General features: G+C 41.4%; 1 protein-coding gene across 1 annotated transcript in view; it reads right to left on the reverse strand.

The window, feature by feature from the left end:
- Nucleotides 1–1,224: 1,224 nt before the first annotated feature.
- LOC307159135 (uncharacterized protein) overlaps nucleotides 1,225–20,802 on the reverse strand; it is a gene marked incomplete at its 3' end in the record, with an annotated part of 55,130 nt that continues 35,552 nt past the window's right edge. Inside the window, exons 3-6 of the mRNA XM_079872347.1 lie at nucleotides 13,304–13,430; nucleotides 4,660–4,720; nucleotides 1,415–1,541; nucleotides 1,225–1,294 (exon numbers count right to left, since the gene is read on the reverse strand). Coding sequence (XP_079728473.1) covers nucleotides 1,225–1,294; nucleotides 1,415–1,541; nucleotides 4,660–4,720; nucleotides 13,304–13,348 — 303 coding nt within the window. The 5' untranslated portion in view covers nucleotides 13,349–13,430. The remainder of the gene's footprint in view (nucleotides 1,295–1,414; nucleotides 1,542–4,659; nucleotides 4,721–13,303; nucleotides 13,431–20,802) is intronic.

The raw sequence follows: 20,802 nt of genomic DNA on the forward strand, positions 1-20,802 counted from the left end.
ATACATTTTCCCTCCAGACTGCATACATCCACATGCAGTTTTACAGTAATTCAGTAGCCGTGACTGTGGCCGACTGCTCTGTTAATCCATTGTGCTGGATTTAGAGAAATCAGCTGGACTGAGGGGGTGAGCTGCAGTCAGGCATGTCTACGAAAAACTGCTATTTAGTCACATTCCTGCTGTTTCACATTCTAAATGACAAAAGAGCTTTAACTGTTGAGCTGCTATTCTCTCTCTCCCAGCTCTTTCTTGAGTTTTCTCCACGGTTCTTAATGAGTCCACGTTCAAATGTATTCTTCTTGCATGTCTTTGCTGCTTGTTTAATGGCTGACAACTGTAATTCACCATTATTAGTAAGTGTTTGTTTTTCTGTTTGTGTGGACGAACTCAGATGGACAGACTATAGAAAATATGTAGGATGCTTTATGCCAGCTTTGAACATATGGCCGTGTGGGACAACGTCTGTGAGAAAGGGACAACGGTGTCTTCTTACTGCAAAATACGCAGACATGCACACATGGCCAGACATAAAACGCTTAAAAAAAAATCACGTAAAAAAAAAAAAAATAAAAAAAAATTAAACGAAGACAACTTTTCAAAACATCTGGGATTGTATAGAAAACTTTTCATAGAGATTGCTTGGCGGATCTCAATTTAAATTACTCAATTCTCTGGTATACAAATGTCCCCAGATTAAACCTTCAATATGTGAAGTGATATTTCACTCTTTAAGCAATCTTTAAATTTCTAAATTTCAAGCCAAACAAAAAATGTCCTTGACAAGGGCAAAACCTGACAAATTTTAAAGATTAAGATTTGTAAGCTTTTAAGATTTCCCTATATTCAATAACTTTCCAGCCCTGGAAATCACAATTTAAATACAAGTATAAATACAAGAGAAAAAATATCAATTTTAAAGCTGATGACAGTCGATGACAGTGTAACTTTAACATTTTAATACATTTTAACTTTCGATTACATTGTACCATACATTGATATGAGCTGATTAGTTAGCCTCATAATCATATTGCGGGTGGAGTGAGTGGATTTATGTGTGTGAAACTGCTCAGGGTACTTTGGTACTGCGGTAAAATCTGGGCGTTCCTGGGGCGTGTGCTGGCACTGCAGACCAACTACCATGATTCTGACAGCGAGGGAGAGGAACAGGGTGTGTGTGTGGGAGGAATGGTGTGTGTGTGTGGATATTATCAGTGGAGTGACACTTTAAGAAGCCTGTAACTTCAGCACCATTCTTCCACTGCACAACTGCATCTCTCCATACAAATGAGAGATGCTGAGAAACACAAGAGGTGAAATTTCCATGCCAAACCACTGTGACTAAAGCAAATATCTTCCATCATAACCGTCCTGCATTTTCACACTGACCTTGCACCAGTTTCACACACACACATACTTGTTTGATGAGGTGGGCTGGCATGGTGGGTGAGGTGTGGTGCCAGAGGAAGACGAGGGCACCAGAACAATAGTCTTCATCCAGCACTGCAGAGGAGAGGAGGGGTTCCTGCATGCCCTCGCCGAAGCTAGACACCACAATACACACAACAAACCATGACGAACATACATGTTCATGAACAATCCCTCATGAAATTCTCACCTGAACTGGAAAACGGTTACTATAACAAACCCTGATATGAGAAAACACTACGCTGTCATAAATTTATTGGCTTCACGGACCAATAAATAAGCCTCGACCAATCAAAACAGGCTTCTCATTGTATTTTTAACATTTGTTGTATTTTGATATTGTTCAAAACTGTTGTATTATAAAATCTGTCCTAATGTTAAGATAACTGCAGAAAGGATTACATGCTGCTATTTTTATTCTTAATTGACATTTCAGTTAACAAAGACAATGCTTACTATATATGATTAGTCTTATATTTAAGGATGCGCTCATTGAAGATTTCGGCTTTAAAAAATTAAATCAAAGTGCAACAATAACTTATATATGACCTGTCAGGAATAATATTAATCTGGCAAGGCATTATTAAAATGTTTCCGTGAACATACAGTATACACAGAGTTTGTTTATATAGAAAATTAACTCACTACATAGGAGCAGTCTTCATACATTATTATATTGGAAGAACAGTATTAGTCTATTGTAAACATCAAATCATCTAAAACAAATATGTATCCATTTTTATTGCCTTTAATAAATCACTGGTATCACATTAAACTAATATATTTTTGACAAAATAATCACAACTGGTTTTTAAATTAATATTTCCATTATAAAGACCATTTTAAATGATAGATCTGAGAAACCTAATACACATCTTCTATATCAATGCACCATATTCTCTCTCCTTGCCTCTCGTGACCCGATGCACTAACATAGACTATATGCTCTACAGTGTAATAAGACACTGAAACACTGCTCATCTAAGAACAAACCACACATCACATACACATCACATACACACATATTTAAACACAATGAAATCATGATGACACTCAAAACACAAATTTGCTATGTACTCAAATATGGTCAACACTACAGATGTATCCATCAATGTAGTCAATAAATCAAAAATATAATCTTTAACTGTATTTCAAGAACAGCAGAGAAGCGTTTTAATAGAGGTAAAGGTGAGTATGAAAGTATTCATCTACTTCATAACTGTCATGCCCTCTAAAGCCGATATAAATATCCACAGACATCCATAAAATGTATAGTGTCAACTTAACAATACAAGCAAAGTATTCCAGTTATAATACAAATTGAGTTTAACGAGGCACTTAATGATGTCAAGAAATGGGTGGTTCATTTTGCTGATTGCAACTCCCTTTAAATGACCATTTTAGCAGCTTAATATGGCAACCAATCTTTTGAAAATAAACACATCATTCTGCATCGCTCTGTTTGACAAATACTTTCGGGGTTAGAGAAAGCATAAAGACAGGAAAAAAATAAATGTTGCTTTTCTTCACTTCAAGGGTAACATGCACAAATATAAGGTGAATGAAAAATAAGCTGATATCATAATCCCCACCATTTGAAACACCACAGTCAATCTCCCAGAGAAAAATCTAGTCTGCGGGACTGTTTAAGCCCAGGATGTACTCTTGCTTCCGTTCAAAATGTATAGCCTCTGTTTGACTCTGAGAACATCAAGCACCATTGATTTGGAGCCCTACCAGAGATATGGTTGGTTGTCTTACTCACGATGTCTGTAGGAACACACATGATGCTGCGTACACATACAATGCACTTCTGCTGCAGACACACTAAAGGTATCTCTCTATTTTATGCCATTAACATCCTCTGAGCATCAAAATAATCCAACATATGTTGCCGTAAAGGTGGGCTATATCCAAATCTGAATATGACGAATATCAGAATATGACGGTCAACATGTCGCAAGAAAAATATAGCCTGAAGTCGAAAATAACAAGAAAACATGTGCGTTTATTTTTAATATCGATGAAGGTTTGTATGAGGTCAAACACAAGTGTACCGAGCTATCGATGTCACGCTCTCAACAGTACTTTGTGCTGCTCTCAAATTGGTGGATAAAACCCACACACATGCATACATGAACCGAAGTCACTGGACATGTCCATCTATGAGGACTTCCTGTATGGAAAGAAGAATTTGGATTAAAAAAAAAAAAGTACTGACACACAAAAAGACGCACACAAATATGGGTGCGGAACGAGGGCGTAACAGACAAGGCTGTGGCAGAGACATGCACACACACAGCCATTTCAGTGTCCTGACTCACAGTCTAAACATACGCTTTGTTTGGGCCAAACCCTCAATGGCCCAACGTCACCCCAACCTAAAAACACAGATCTCTCACTCTCTCTGTCTTCACCTTCTATCCTTTAAACTCTTGAACCACAATCCACAGGCCTACACTGCGCCACCCTCACCTCACTCAACCCTATCTCGTCCCCTCGTGTCCCTCTTTCTGACCGTCCTTCCTTCCCTACTCAATCTGCTCTGACAATCTCTCTCGCTGTCCTCTGCTCTGGTCCTTCTTGGATGGGCGGATGACTGAGTGCCTCTCACAGCTCCCGAGAACCCAACCCGTGGACATCGAAGCAGAACGTCACAAGTTAGGGTCTCAGGGAAGGAGAGGGGCACGGTGCGGCGCGGAGAATCGAGCGATCGCCATTGTGTCTCTGCTGTTGTCTCGTCCTTCTCTCCTCCGCTGTCTCTAATTCGCCATCCCTTCGACATTTACTGCAATCGGCTACTTAAAAGCAACACAACATAGTTACACACACACGCCCATCAGCATGGACTGCAAACAAAGACATCGAGTCTCACGCGCAAACACACATGCGCACGGAGGACGAGGACATGCGTGTAGAAGTGGTGCCACACACAGACCCCTCACGCCGGCCACGCACACATAACACGAATCGAGCACCTGCCTTTCTGTACACCGATATGAATTACTGCGGAAAAGACATTCACTCATCTGCAATGAGGTTTTAGAGTATAAAACAGCCGGAGTCAATTATAAAAAGGCTGAAAAAGACATGATATTCACATGAATCCAAAGTTCTCAAACCTACGAGAACAGCGCAACACTGTCATTGCTACTTCATATACAGATACTATTGGGTCACGTCAGCTCTTGTATAAATCACACACATGCACTGAGAGAAGGGGAGTGAACTCACTGAGCTGGCGGCAGCGACTGACCGTGCCTCGGGTGCTGCGGTCCTCCGAACGCCTGCGAGACTGCGAGGACAGAGAAGGAGAGACAGAGAGAGAAAAAAACGCTTTTTTATGCTGCTCATTCCATGATGCAACGCAACACACCACGAATACAAAATAAAAAGAAGAGAGCACGTAAAAAGACACGAGAGGGCACTGACAGGCTGATGTCTGCCCGCCGTCTGGAGCCGAGAGACGCAGAGGAAAGAGAGAGAGAGAGAGAGAGAGAGAGAGAGATAGGAGGAACGTGAGAGAGAGGGAAAAAAGGTGGGAATTTCAAACGGCAGCAGAGCGCTGCTGAAAAAGGAAAACGTGAACAAAGGAAACAAAGAATCTGGGGAGAAAAGGTATCCGGATTAATCAGCCTATAGGACAGAAAACTGAATGGGGATGAGAGAGAGAGAGAGAGAGAGAGAGAGAGAGAGAGAGAGAGAGAGAGAGAGGAGAGAGGGAGAGAGAGAGAGAGAGAGAGAGAGGTAGGGCCACGGCACCGGCAACACACACCAGACTTCTACCTAGAGGGCTATAAGATGAGAGATCAGCATAGGGGGTGGGGGCGTTCGCACACACGCATGCACAGTCTCTCACCCCATGTCACATGTGCGACGGGTACCATATCCCAAGGTGGCAAAAAAACAGGCAGAACGTCTGATCTACGAGTCAAAAAGCAGCGAAAATAAACAGCGGCGAAACGACTCTTCCTCACCCTCTTCATCTGAGTCCCATTCATCTTTCTGTCTGAGCGGGCCGCTCCCACTCTGAGCGTGTTTAGCGGGATACGAGTCTAATGAAAAATCGAGGCTCAGAGGGAGAGCAGGAGAGAAAGACTGGGATAGAAGTGATCCCTTCATTTCCTGCAACAGCTGACACCAGTTAGCGCAAGAGGCCCTCTACCCCCTGAGAGAAAGAAGAGAGGGAAGGAAATAAAAGGAACAGAGAGAGAGAGATTGGTAGACAGAGAAAAAGAGGAGATTTTCATCTCCAAATGTCCTTACCTGTGATGTTTTCTCTGTTTCGGAGGAAGAAAATGTTTCTGAGCGGCGAAATTCCCCTCGTCGCTCACCATTATTCCACTCTCTCTTTCTTTCTTTTTCTTTCTTTCCCACTCTCACTCCCTCTCTTTCTCTAGCTAAACTGAAGATTGGAGCAGGAGGGAGGGAACTAGAGAAAGAATAGAGAGAGAGGGAGAGGGAGGGAGCAAGCACAGGGAGAGAGAGAGAGAGAGAGAGAGAGAGAGAGAGAGAGAGAGAGAGAGAGAGAGAGAGAGAGAGAGAGAGAGAGAAAGGGAGAATATAGAGAAAGGGAGGGCAGAGGATAAAAAGAGGCATGAACACATGAAAATATGATGTGCTTGGCTTACATTCGATACCGCCTGGCTAGCGCCACGGCCACAACAGAGGGAGACGAGGAAGAAAAAGAGAGAAGGAGGAACGAGAATGACAGAAGGCAAAGGAATCGGGGAGATGTAAAGTGGAGAGGAGAGAAAAGGGGGGACACAGGGAGACTGTGGTGGAGGAGACCTCCGACAGGCCACTTTGATGGGCTCTAATCAGCGACAGACAAAATTTCACATGCACTTTACTTTCAAACATTATATTCTCTCCTGTCCGCATTTCACGGCTTAACACTTATGATATTCTTTACGTAGACTATTTCAAATTTGACGTTTGCTAGCTTGAAACGCCCGCAACACACTTATGCCCGCAACACACTTATGGCAATGTCCCTCATGTGGAAATGGTCTTAGACTTCCCTCTCCTGGACATAAGCAGCCATTTATCTTATAGTACCAGTTCACATTCTTCACCTTGAGATTCATTTCGGCCCATTTTGCTTGCCGTACTTCACTTACAGCAGCTACAGTGCTGTGTTAAGCAGACACAGTCCTGCTCGACTCTATCCATCTGCATTCTCATGATTTATATCCGTGTAAATAATACAATAACTCAGGTACCAGTATTAGCCAATAGAGGGCCCCCAACTGCGCTTTATCATGCAGGTAAAGGTCATAAACACACACACACACACACACACACACACACACACACACACCTAAAAAATCTAAGAGAAAGACCATATGGATGGTTCATAATAGCTTACTCAAAAGGCACAACAGGGAAAGAGCAAGATTGTCTCAGTTCTCATTGATGCACACACAAACTTATTTTGAAATTTAATCATTTAAAATTTTGGTTGAATTACTTTGGGCTAAATTGTCTGACAAAATTCATTTCAAATTCACTATAAAAAACTATACATTTTGCATTAGCCAGTACAGCAGGTCACACAGATAAATATGGACAAAATTCAGTCAGATGTCATACACTACCATTCCAAATTTTTGGGCCAGTAAGATTTTTTAAAAAGAAATTAATTTAAAAAAAAAAAATACAAAACAAAGACATTAAATTGATCAAAAGTGACAGTAAAAGCATTTACAATTTTACAAAAAAAAAATTGGATTTCAAATAAATACGGCTCTTTCAACCATCTAACTTTGGACTATTCGTCTCATCAAATAATCATGAAACAAATGTACAACAGTTTCCACAAACATATTAAGCAGCACTAATGTTATCAACATTGAAGATAGTAAGGAATGTTTCTTGATCAGCAAATCATCATATTAGATTGATTTCCAAAGGGTCATGTGACACTGAAGACTGGAGTAATGATGCTGAAAATTCAGCTTGATCATATCAGGAATAAATGACCTTTTACAATGTATTAAAATAGAAACAGTTATTTTAAACTGTAATAATATTTCACAATATTACTGTTTTACTATATGTTTGATCAAATAAAAGCAAGTTTGGTGACAAAAGACTTCTTTTAAAAACATTTAAAATTCTTACCAAGCCCAAAATTTGTACTGGTATACTCTTCATTTTAACAACTGTAATGTGGAACGATCCCTCTAAGGAAACCACTCACAACACCATAAAAAAATTGCACTGTTTGACATTTTTGATTCAGACACAATAAACCTACATTTTTTTAGCTCAAAGAATGATGTCATCAGCGAAACACATTCTCTGGGTCCCATCTTCTCCTTTAACACAAAAGCACTATTGTTTGCCAAGTGTATAAGCAGCCTTAAGGACATGACTGACACTGGGACAAATATAAAGAGAGAAAGAGAGCAGATGAATGTCTATTACTGATCCCAAACATCTATCAGAAATAAGGTTTTGGCATAGGAAGGACTGAATTAAGATGTTTAATCATTAATTGCACAACAGTGCCAATTTGTCAAATATATGCAGTTTCTCAAATTTCTCAAGCTCATAATATTTCAGCAGGGTTTGACCTTGAGAACTCATTTTACAAATATGGATATTTCAGTGGTGAAAAAGTGGTCCAAATCAATCTATCCATCCAAATCAGATCTGTTACTCCAGAGCATTCGAAACTGTGCTAGTCTAAATGTGGTTTGGTTCTTCCAGCCTTTTTTAGCTCCAGACTTGCATTTCTGGAGCTGGTTTTTCCACATTGACGGCACAGTTTTTGGTTAAACGAGGCTGAACTCTGTACACATTTGGCTTCAGTGCACCATTTTCTCTCCCTAAGGCATTCTGGGTGGCAGAGCGCTCAAAACATTATTTATCCACACTGTGTTTCTTAAGCTGCATTAGAAGTTTGCTGACTCACACTGTTAGCAAAGCAGGAAACTGTATATTATGTATAATAAACTGGCTTCAAACATTTATTAAGGCTAGGCACCTAACCATATGCCATCTCAGAGGAAGCAGCACTAACCAGACGTTGTTTACGGTGGAGACAATGTCAATTTTGTCCCCAGTACATTATGCAAACTATTGCATAAGGAATAATACAGATAATATAGATGCATATATCATAACATAATATTAGCATACAAATATCAAATATCCAATGAGTGGCAATCCGATGTTTAAAAAAAAAATTGTTGCGGTAGAGGAACGCATCAGCTGTAAGGTTCTGACCAGCAAACAGGTTTCAGACTCCAATGTATCGCTTTTCTGCTGCCTCATTCTAGTGAAATCATGAAACAAAATGCTAACAACCATTTAACCCACTCCCGATACACACTGACTTTAAGCTGTAGTTTTGATTTAATAAATAAAGTCATATGGGGGTGGTTAAGAGCTCATCATATACTAAAAGTGAAAATGTTACCGCTAGACCAACAAGTCATTCTTAATTTTTACACACTGATCAAATCATTTATCTACTGACCAACAAAATACCAAGACTAACCAATGTAGAAATTAAGCTGTCAAATTAAGTAAGTCAAAGGTTCAATTGAGCATTTGAAATGAATTTAATTGACTGCAATGCTCCCTCAAATTACTGCGTAATGCAGTAGTTATGTTTTTTTTTAAAACTCATTGTGTTATTAAAATTGTTGCTTGGATATTTCTTCTGATCTTAATGTTATTGTTTACATTTCAGTTTTTAATTGGAGATGAGCACACCCCTGACCTCCAGATTAATACTGTATATCATTAATATATATATATATATATATATATATATGTAGTCTGTATCAAAACAATTCATGAAAAAGTGCAAGCTAAATAATTTCTGGATAACATACATGTTTTTGAACATGATCTTTCAGAAATCATTCTAATATGTTGATTTGCTACTCAAGATTTTTTAATTTGATTTTTATTTAAAACGGTTGTGCTGCTATTTTTGTGGAAACCGTGATCTTTTCATGACTCCTTGATTAATAGAAAGTTCAAAACAACAGCATTTATTTAAGATATAAAAGTATTATAAATGTCTTTACTGTCATCTTATCTAACTGACCCCAAATCTTTGAATAGTGTAAATATTCACAAGCAAAGTTTTCGACATTTCATGACATCACAACTAGCACCTCCACCATTTGATTCAAACTGCTATGATAAACCTGATTTCCATGCACACAGACATGCTTGCACGTGTACCACTGAATCAAGCAGAAATTTACACTAAACAACTAAAACAACAACCACACCTAAACAAGCACACACACCTGGGTCAAACCTCACCACGGCACACACAAACTTAAAGCACAACAGAAAACAAAGACACTGACTGAAACAACACAACATGCACACATATAGGAGTGTCATTCAAAACACATATTTTATCTGACGCAGTGACTGCTGATGCTGCTTCCAACAAATTGGTGGTACCAAATTTGCTTTTCAAGTCCTCACTAAATATTCTCCATGTTTTGACATCTTTTTGAAATAGCCACAAAAGCATGAACACACAAAACCAAATATTTGCCCTAAAATTGCCATTGCAACAGCCTAATGTCTCCATAGTATAGCATTACGACTCTCAACGCTCTATGCATGCTGATAAAACTAAGCAAACTTGTAATAAAATACTTACAAAGCAGGTAGACGGTTAAACAAGTTTCCTATCTAATACACAGTCTACAGTTACCTTTATGGTAGAATTTGTACCTGATGTCATTGATATCACTTTTCATAACCACTTAAGAAAGAAAAAAAAGACAGACATTTTGCCAGTTATAAATGTGTTTTCAAAGCAGGAGAGAAACACACAACAATTGATGGTCATATAAAATCCAGAAGGATATGGTAAAGAACATAAGGCTTTCACAGTTCCCATGTGTATTTTAAGACATGGTGTTTGTGGTGCAGAACATTGTAGGATACCATGTTAAACACCCTGTTGCAATAACTGTGTGGTCTTTTGATAGAAATGTAACATTTCTATTCTCTGTGGGGAGTGGGAACACAATGCTGTTTTTATTAAATGCTGTACTTGTAGGCAAGCATGATGTTAACAGATTCACTGACAAAATATAATCAGCTATGGGATGAAGCTTTAGAGCGATTTAAATACGCAGGGAATGGTTTAAATGTTAAATTATGTACATAGGCTATACGTAGGTTCTATTGACACTAGAGGTTTAGCAAATATGGTAATTCTGACTAAAAGCCTATTCCCACCAAGAACAATAACTATATTAGTGTCCACACCAACAGATGATAACATGCTGTTTTATTATAAGTGCACGTTGCAGTTATGTCGTCTGCTGCTGTAAATGCTCCAGTTCCTTAAAGTCGGGTGGCTTCTGATTGGCTGAAAATCATTCTGAAAGTGATTCCAGTGTGTTGTTATCGTTATAGTTTTGGCGCAGAGCCGCAGACTTTCCTATTCTCATTGAATTAGAGTGATTATTAAAACTTTATAGTTTATAGTTATCCTTCTCAGAGTGAATGGGCATTCTGTCAAACCCTTTACATCATCAACAAAGACCATTAGACTCCACATATAACATTTATAATCACTGTTGTACTGCTCTTAGCACGTCAGGGAAGCATGTTAGTTGCGATGCTACTAACGTTAGCATTAGCACTGTAGCTTGTACAGAGAAGGGCGTCTGCTCGGGGAAAGCTAGGAGGCTGTACAGTTATCTCCCATGTTGTAACTCTAAACTATACAACCTACTACCTCATCCCGAGACATCGCTGTCTTGAGGGGGAGGATAGGAGAATGTCTCCACTGCTTACGTTTGCGCATATGCAAGTAGCAAAACTTCCTTTACTCAATGTTGAAAATAGGTGCAATCAATTCATTCACCTAACATTTATCCTTTACAGCTAAAGTGTCAACCCTGAACAGAAGTTTCTAGTCAGCAACAGCAGTGGTTGCAGGGAAGACTGTTGCGTTCACCTCGCAGACACATACCTATAGACACGAGCTTGTGCACAGAGTCACCACAAGTTCGGATCTACGGGTTTGTGGCAGCTGGCATCACTGCACTGCGTCACAGCTACACACTCCACCTTTCACAGGACACCAAAAATAATATCCACTGCACTAAAAAAAACGCTAATTCTTATGACTGTTGTTTTTCTTTTTCCTCATGCGCCAATTTCAAAACACTTTGACAAGTCAGTTTAAAACAAAAGACAGGTATAGATGGCCATTTTTGGAAGATACGTTTTTTTTTTTTTTTTATAATACAGAGGAAGAAGATCATTATGTACGTCACCTGAAATTCATGAAAAGGATAGATAAAAGATAAGATTAGGAATTCATAAACAGAGAAAATATTGATCCTGTAAAATGAGTGGCTTTTTAAAAAATATGTACAGCTGCTGAACATTGAGAAGAACTATACAAATGATCCATGTCCCTTTCCACAAGCAAACAACAACATAAGCAAGTCAAATATATAATGTGACAGTGGAATTCAGGTCAAAAAAATTCAGGGGGTAAAAATCTGCAAAAAAAATGAATACATTTACTTTAATGAGGTTAGAATATTGCTAACATACAGAATAAGTCTTATTGATTAGACAAGAAAAATAACGACAAATTCCCAAATATTACCTTAACTTAAACTCAAGTAATTATTCAAATAATTTGATACAAAATTGTTGGGTGTGGTTCAACAAAAATAACTTGTTTAATAACTAATTAGAGACACGATTAAGATGGGAGCTCCCACCAAAATATTTTACCATAAATTCTTTGTATTTCAAATCACTACAGTTTAAAACATATCATTCAGAGTGAAGGTCAGTTTGAAAGACATGTGGTGTTTGCCGTGCCCAGATGAGACAACACCGCTACTGTTGGATCAAATATACTGCAGTGACTGACATTTGAGAAAGCAGCAATAGCAGAAATGCTTTATTTATTTTTGATATCTACACTTAGTGTATATGCAACTTAAGCGCAAATATAGAAATACTAAACTTTTTTGCAGAAATAAATCTTAAATAAACCTAAAAACTGTTTAGCTAGTTTTAGTTAACTTTATCGCACACATTCAGTGTATCTTTTTGTTTACCAATTACTGCCATTTAATATACAGAAATAAGAAATCACAGACTCTCCATCAAGGGCTTTCCCAGTCTGTACTACAAGATGTAGGTGCAACAAGCTGCAATTAGAAATGCCATGATTCATGGTACAGTGCCACTCCCTAAGGAAAATCAAAGGTTATTCCAGAACAAAAGAGTAAATGTTAAATATATCAGTATTATATCTTGACCTATTTCTACACAGAGACACGGTTTATTGTATTATGAGAAATGCCAGAGAAAAAGAAAATAAGTTGTTAGTGAATCGAATCTTGAACATGCATCCAGTACACAGTCTCACATTTCAAATGTGTTTCCATGGCATCGTACGACCACTCAGAACCCGTTACTGTTATTTGCTCGCTGATTTCTAGCCACTGGAAACAAATGAATTGTGATTCGTCAAACAGTATGTGTACACAAATATCTGACAACAACTGACCTTGTAAAAAAAAAGTTTTTAAGTATGTTAAATGTTTGACCGCAATTGACCTACATTTATTTTGGATATGACCTTAGACTAGTGGTCTACGACTTGTCACTGAAAAAATCCAAACGTACAAAAAAAAAAATGTTTGCTTATGGAGCATAATGGAATGTGGACAACTGTGGATATGGAGACTATTTTTACGTCAAGGCGGACTTTTAAACGAACAAGAAATGACACAACCCGATGGTAAACAAGATGCAGGTAAAAAAAAAAAACGTTCAGAAAAAGTTCGGACTGAAAAAGAACGAAAAGAATGGACAGAAGAAAAAAGGGCATAGGAAAATATCATACCGGTGGAGGACGTCTGTCTATGGTGATGACCAGTTTTATGTCCATACCAGAGTCATCCTACACCTGGCGGCAATATGGAGTCAGGCTTAGGGTGCAGACTAGGCCAATTCCGTTGCCCGCAAAAAATCTGGAGCAGGAAAGAAAAACAGCATGTTAGAAGGAAGTACAAAAGTGCTCATTCGCACGTTCAAACCATTAATACACAAACACGTCCTGACATGAAGGAAGAACACATACAGCACCTACAACCATGAAAATGAAGCCAAAAACGGCAACCCTAGTTCAACAAGAGCAAATCGCCAAGTCATCGGCAGACAACATTGAAAAAGCCCCTGTCCCCTCTTTCGCCCTCCTGTGCGGCCGGTCCTATTCGTATTTACCGTGGAAAAAAAGAAAATCCTCAAAAATGGGTCAGAAAAGGTTCCATGGAAGACTGAGAAGAGAAGGCGGAAAGGTCGAATGCGGTGAGATGTGGTCGAGGAGGAGCTGCGGCACTGCCCTGGCTACAGGGAGAGTGGAATTTGTGACCATGCAAAGGAAAGGGTGGTGTTTTCTTTTCTTTTTTTTTTTCTTTTTTTGGCGCTTCGCTGTACTGGGGTTTTTTGGATCTCAGCAGGGTCCTTGGCTGCAGTTCTGACTCCCCTTAGTGGTGCCAAAATGTGGACGTTTCCCTTTGTCTTTAACTCCCATGAACTCCCAACAACTGAGGGGCGATTAAAAACAAGCAAGGAACGAATTGAAACAGAAACGAACTGACAGAGCAATGAAATAAAGCTATAAAAACGTTAAGAAAAAAGTTTATAATGGAGAGAAGCAGATGCAGAAAGAGGGGTAGAGCGTAGTGCAGAAAATAAAAAGCAGCTTTACGGACGACAGAACAGTCTAAAGAGTGAAGACTGAAAAGGACTGCTTTCACACCACATTACTCTTTCTGCAAATATGCCATCTCTCCGTCTACGCGAGCAGAGCGCTCTCTCTTGCTCCTACTCCTCCCTCCTTCCTTCCAGTCGGCGTCCAATCCACGCCACGTAGTGAGAGAGAAAAAGAGATACACTTTTTTTCAACCTCATCAAAATGGCAGAGACAGAAAGTTACAAGCAAGAGAGAGAAAGAGAGCAAGCGAAAGGGAGCACAGCTCACTGTCCTGTTCTGTTCTGTATAAAACCACGGGCAGCAGTCCGAAATCTGTCTCGATTCTTTTTTTTAAGGTACAAACTCCCTCGGATCAACAAAACAACAGCGAAAAATATTTTTGTTATGCCCCACGATCAAATATAGTGCCCGCTGTGTGCCCGCCATGCTAATCGGATGCAATTAATAGCATTTTGTCTCTGTCTCTCTCCATCCATCTGTCCCTCTGCCTGTGTCTGTCTGTCTGCTTGTCTCCATATCTATTTGCTTGTTTACATGGCTGCCTAATCCAGGCATTGGCACAGTCTCTCCAATGCTCCCCGTGTTTGTGTGTGTGTGTGTGTGTGTGTGTGTGTGAGTCAGTGTGTCAGTTGGTCACAGTCTGGCTGGCGTTCCGCCGGTCCCCAGACAGTCAAACATATTTGAGTGCTATTACCTCACTGTCACAATGAGTCTTTCACCTACATTATTCATCATTCGCCTAAAAATATATTTCTGTTGCCCTCTTTATATTTCTTTAATTTGCATCCTGACAAAAATATTTTCATAGCCGAATGGTTTTCTACATGAAGAAAGGAGTGTATCTGGCGAAGTTGCAGAATCACATGGGAATTACTCGTGAAATGGTTCACGGGATCTCAATATGGCTTCCCTTTTATCCTGCAATGCAGCCCAACTCATCTATGGTGTGCAACATGGCAGGAGGGGAATAATTTCAGGGGTGCACATTCTGCAGCCAGCATGTGGTGCAACATCATATTCATTCCCCACATTTTTACTTTCCAAAGGTGCCAACGTGATGTGAACGGCATAATAAAAGTCTAATTCATTTAAAGAATCCTTTTCAATCAATATATAAATAAATAATAAACATAATAAACATGAAACATGAATTTGGATCATGTTTGAAGATAAATCTTGCACTCGATTGTTTTATAATGTGTAACTAAAAGTTTAAAATGATATATTTTGTATATAAATTATTAAATATACACTACAGTTTAAAAGTTTGGGGTCATTAAGATTTGTTTTGAGAACTTAATACTTTTATTAGGCAAGTCTCATTAAATTGATCAAATTGACAGTAAAGGTATTTATAATGTTACAAAAGATTTCCATTTCTAATAAATGCTGTTTTAAGTATATTAAAAGAGAAAACGTCTCGGTTACGTATGTAACTCTCGTTCCCTGAGTTCAGGGAACGAAGACGTGTCGTCGGCGGAGTTCCCTGACGAATTGGGATCACGCTAGGGAGCCAATTGCCTTCGAGAGAATTAAAACGAGCCAATGGACATTGGCATGCAAGATTTGCATTCCGCGACCCGCCTACCAGCGCGGGTATAAAAGGTTGAAGTAAACATTGCATCAGTGCTTTTCGCTGAGGAGCCGAACAGTGTCCTCCGCGAAGGTACAGCAACATGGCGAAGGGACGACACGTCTCCGTTACATACGTAACCGAGACGTTCCCTTTCATCCTGGGAACTCCGACGTGTCGTCGGGGGAGTTCCCTGACGAATTGGGATCCCTAATAAAACACCATGGTGCTGGCCCTTTCCAGCGCCCAGCTAAGCTACCCTGCAGCAGTTTCTTGAATAAGTTGCGGGAGCTAGCTAGGGAATCACACTGCTGTTCTGCAAGACCCGCTCAGTGGATATTGGATAACACTGGGAAAGCGTGCCCTAAACCCCCCCAAAAAAGGGGGAGGGGGAACGCTGCGGAAGCCCAGCCTGCCTGAAGAAGGCCTGGAATACACATATGTACTAACCCAGTGGGATAGTGAAACATATGGCAGTCCCTGAGGTGGTCCCAATCCGGGGGAAGTGGGAGCGTACTCAACAGGGACGACAGAACAAGTCCGTCAAGGGGAAGACACGGCTAAACTGCACTTGGCATCATGGGTCACCGTAGAGACCACTGGAAACACCCAGTCTACTAGCAACTCCCTACTAAAGGTAGCAGACCTGGCGCCGGGCGGTCCGCCACGCTTGGCACCGGAGGGGTGATGGAGGAACTCACGAGGCTCACCGACGTTGGGCGCCATACGGAGCAAAGGACGCACGTATCCGGCCTGAAGCTTTGCGTTCTGTCAATATAAACCCGCAGAGCACGGACGGGACAGAGAAAAGCTAGGGCTGTGTCTGCCTCCTCCTGGGGCAGCGCTTGCAGGTTCACTACCTGGTCCGCGAAGGGAGTGGTAGGAACCTTGGGCACATATCCGAGCCGGGGTCTCAATACTACGTGAGAAAGGCCCGGCCCGAACTCCAGGCACGATTCGTCGACCGAAAATGCTTGCTCTTGAAAGAGGCCAATGCTAACAGGAGCGCTGTCTTAATGGACAGGATATTAAGCTCTACTGTCGACAAAGGCTCAAAAGGAGGACTTTGAAGAGCTCTAAGTACCAGAGCTAGGTCCCAAGAGGGTACAGAGTGCAAAACACGAGGTGGGTTTAACCTCCTAGCACCCTTCAGGAATCTGATGATCAGGTCGTGCTTTCCCAAAGACTTACCTTCTACTGCATCGTGATGCATGGCTATTGCAGCAACATACACTTTGAGGGAGGAGGGAGACAGCCTTCGCTCCAACCCATCTCGCAGGAAGGAAAGCACGACTCTGATCGGGCAAGTTCGGGGGTCCTCCTGACGGGAGGAACACCATTCGACGAACAGGTTCCACTTCAACGCATAGAGGCGCCTCGTAGAGGGGGCTCTAGCGGAAGTGATGGTGTCTACCACTGCCTGTGGTAGACCACCTAGAACCTCCACGTCCCATCCAGGGACCAGACATGGAGTTTCCAGAGGTCTGGACGCGGGTGCCATAGAGTGCCCCGTCTCAGAGAAAGAAGGTCCTTCCTCAGAGGAATTGGCCAAGGAGGGGCTGTCGCGAGGAGCATGAGTTCCGTGAACCAAGTCCTGGTGGGCCAATACGGCACCACTAGAAGGACCTGCTCCTCGTCCTCCCTGACCTTGCACAGGGTCTGTGCAAGAAGGCTCACTGGGGGAAACGCATACTTGCGCAAGTCCCGGGGCCAGCTGTGAGCCAGGGCGTCCGTGCCGAGGGTCCCCTCGGTCAGGGAGTAAAACCACTGGCAATGGGTCGTGTCTGGAGAGGCAAACAGGTCTACCTGTGCCTGGGGATGGAGTCGCCATTCTCCTGGAAGGGGGGGGCTGCCGTGAGAGCTCGTCTGCCACACGGTTGAGCGCCCCTGGAACATGAACGAAGCGACCTCAGATGCTTCTGACTCCATAGGAGGAGGTGGGAGGCGAGTCGCGACATACGACGGGAGCGTAGACCACCTTGATGGTTGATGTATGCAACGGTCGCAGTGCTGTCCGTACGGACCAGTACGTGCTTGTGTCTGAGAAACCCCTTGAGGCGACACAAGGCTAGGCGTCATTTCCGGATCCTGTTCAGCGGGAGCCACCACACCCAAAGGGGGTAGTCCCGCTGAGTCATCACCGGAAGATGACCGCTCTCCCTCCGATGCCGCGATCGACATCTGATCCTCAGGCAGCTCTCCGAGGGAGACAACCGGAGCCACCTCGTGAAGCTCCACCGGAACAGCCAATGGCAACAAGCTACTAGAGGAGTGAGAAGCCTGTGAGGATCTTTCACCAGATGGGACGTTCTTCACTGTAATCCTCATCCGCTCACCAACAGGAATCACAGAAGTAGCCGTCTGCCGAACTGAACCGGCAGACGAACTAGATCAGGGATTCACTGAAGGGACTCCCCCATGTTTCAGGGTTCTTAGTCTTGAACGCACAAACACTGCCTCAGCGTGCATTAAGCCCATACACAAGAGACAGTGTTTATGACCATCTTCCTGAGGAAGAAGTCGACCGCATCCAGAAACGCACAGGTGAAACGACATCCTGAAAAGGACGCAAAATGCCCGTGATGCTCTTTTAGAAGAAAGAAGAAGAAATGCTCTGATCACGTGCCGAAGCACCGAGGGACCACCGCGGCAGACACGACGGGGAAACTGCAAGCCCGTGTGCTGCACTCACCCAATACCAGCCGTGAAAACAGATTTTTTTTTTTTTTTAAAGAGGAAAACTCGGCCAGCAGCAGGAAGCGATGGTCGCTGAAGCGCCGTCACACCAGCACCAGAGGATCTTCTCGTTCTAAAGAGGACTCGTTAGTTGTATTTTTTTTAATTCTTCGGCAAAAACAGCAGCTCACACTGATGCAATGTTTACTTCCGCCTTTTATACCTACGCTTGTAGGCGGGTCGCGGAATGCAAATCTTGCATGCCAATGTCCATTGGCTCGTTTTAATTCTCTCGAAAGCAATTGGCTCCCTAGTGTGATCCCAATTCGTCAGGGAACTCCCCCGACGACACGTCGGAGTTCCCAGGACGAAAGGGAACCATTATTTTATATTGTAATAATATTTTGCAAATTATAAAATAAAAAAAAATCTTATTTGTTTTGATCAAATAAGTGCAGGCTTGATGAACAGAAGAGACTTCTTTCAAAAACATTAAAAATAGTAATATTTCCAAACTTTTGACCGGTACTGTATGTGTATATATTTATGTGTGTGTGTGTGTGTGTGTGTGTGTGTGTGTGTGTGTGTGTGTGTGCGTGTGATTTAGTCTATTAAAATGCATGTAGAATGCCCCCAATATTCAAGATAAGGGGACAAAAATACCTCTGTTTGTCTTTTATATTTAATTTAATATAGTTAATATCACAGAAAGAGTGCATTTTTTTTCTTCAAATATCAGCATGATTACAAATTGATATACAACGGTTCAATAAACAAGAAGTTAATATTAAAGCTGCCGTCGGCAACATTTTTTTGAGCATATTCAGTGAAATCGACACTATAATCCGACAGAACAACATAAATAAGGTGGTTTTAGAAAAAACCCCAAGCTTCTAACTCCACCTGGAGCGTGTTATTTGTTTTGCAAAAATCCACCGCTCCCGGATCATCGGGTCCAATCAGCGCTGGGGGGTGTGAGATCTGACTGTCAATCACAGGTCGTGCACACGCCACAGATCCCACTCACCCATCGCGCTGAGTCGCGCACATTACAATATCACATGCACACCCCTGAAGTTCGCAGGTGTGTTGGATTGTATGACGCGTGATGGCGGAGAGAAAATATACTAACAAGCTTACAATTCCTCGGTTATTGCTATCTATAGGTAGATTAGCCAGGGCAGCCTACCTCCGAGTCCATGGTGTTAATCGATGCTGAAGAGACGGACGCGTTCACAGAAAACATGGTGCACACGCACTGACGAGCACAAACTCGATGGGAGGGTGCTCGCTGGTAGTGGGGGAGGGGCATGAGAGTTGTAAACATTCAAAGTTTTGGCTAAGTCGACTCAATCTGCCAGACTTGCCGACTGCAGCTTTAAGTGACATATACAGTCAAACCAAAATCTATTCAGACACCTTCAACATTTCTCAAATTATCACAGTTTATTCGCTATAGTTTAGAAAATGGTAATAAAATATGACAAATCAAAATCATCAAATCAGTTGATATTTCTCTGGTTTTGGCCATCCTTCTGTTAGACTGTCTCACAAAATAATTAGGTTGAATAGCTGTCAGTTGTCAGCTGTTAAATTTAAGTACACAATTAGATAATACCAATTTAGGTCAACCAATTACCAAGCAATGCTTAATTTTGTTCAGTCTGTGGTGTAAAAAGGTCACATTAGCAATAAAGTTTTGTCAGTTTACTTTATTTTGCTATCCTCACTTAACCCTCTGGGGACCAAAAACGCGCCCACGCGTTTTGCTCGTTTTTTTTTTAGCAATGTAAAATAAACACTAAATGCTCTGTTAATTTTGATCTTTCATTTTCGTGTAATACATCAATCGATCCTGTTCAGTTTCTATTTTTTTTCTGTATACTCACAATAAAAATAAAGTGTTTTGCTTTTTGCCAAATAAAGAAAAATTAACGTGATGCGATTTCTGCACTCTCTCTGTCAGTGAAGTCCAATTTGAAACGCGTTCGAAAATGATCTATAACTCCGCGAAAATTCAGTCAAACAGGCAAACAAACCCACGGGCATAAAGCTTGAGATCGCATCTTTTAAATGAAGTAATTTATATAAAAAACAAATATTCTCAGCTTGTGAAATCTGTATTAAAAGAGAACGATTCCAGTCGAGCTCATTACGAGCTCATTCAAAAGTAATGTGACCACTCCCCGGAGAGCGCGTGCTATTCAAACGCAAATTCTGAGAACCATTTCAGACCTGTGAAACGCCCACATCAGCTGTAAACAAAACGCCGCGAGTGAGGCATAATATAGCCTACCTTATGGAGAAAAGTTTCCTCAGAACAGTGCTGATATGAGGAGCAATATATCCCGCTGAGGAGTGAGGTAGGCTGTTATCT

Source organism: Squalius cephalus (assembly GCF_949319135.1).
Source record: "Squalius cephalus genome assembly, chromosome: 5".
Taxonomy (NCBI): Eukaryota; Metazoa; Chordata; class Actinopteri; order Cypriniformes; family Leuciscidae; genus Squalius; species Squalius cephalus.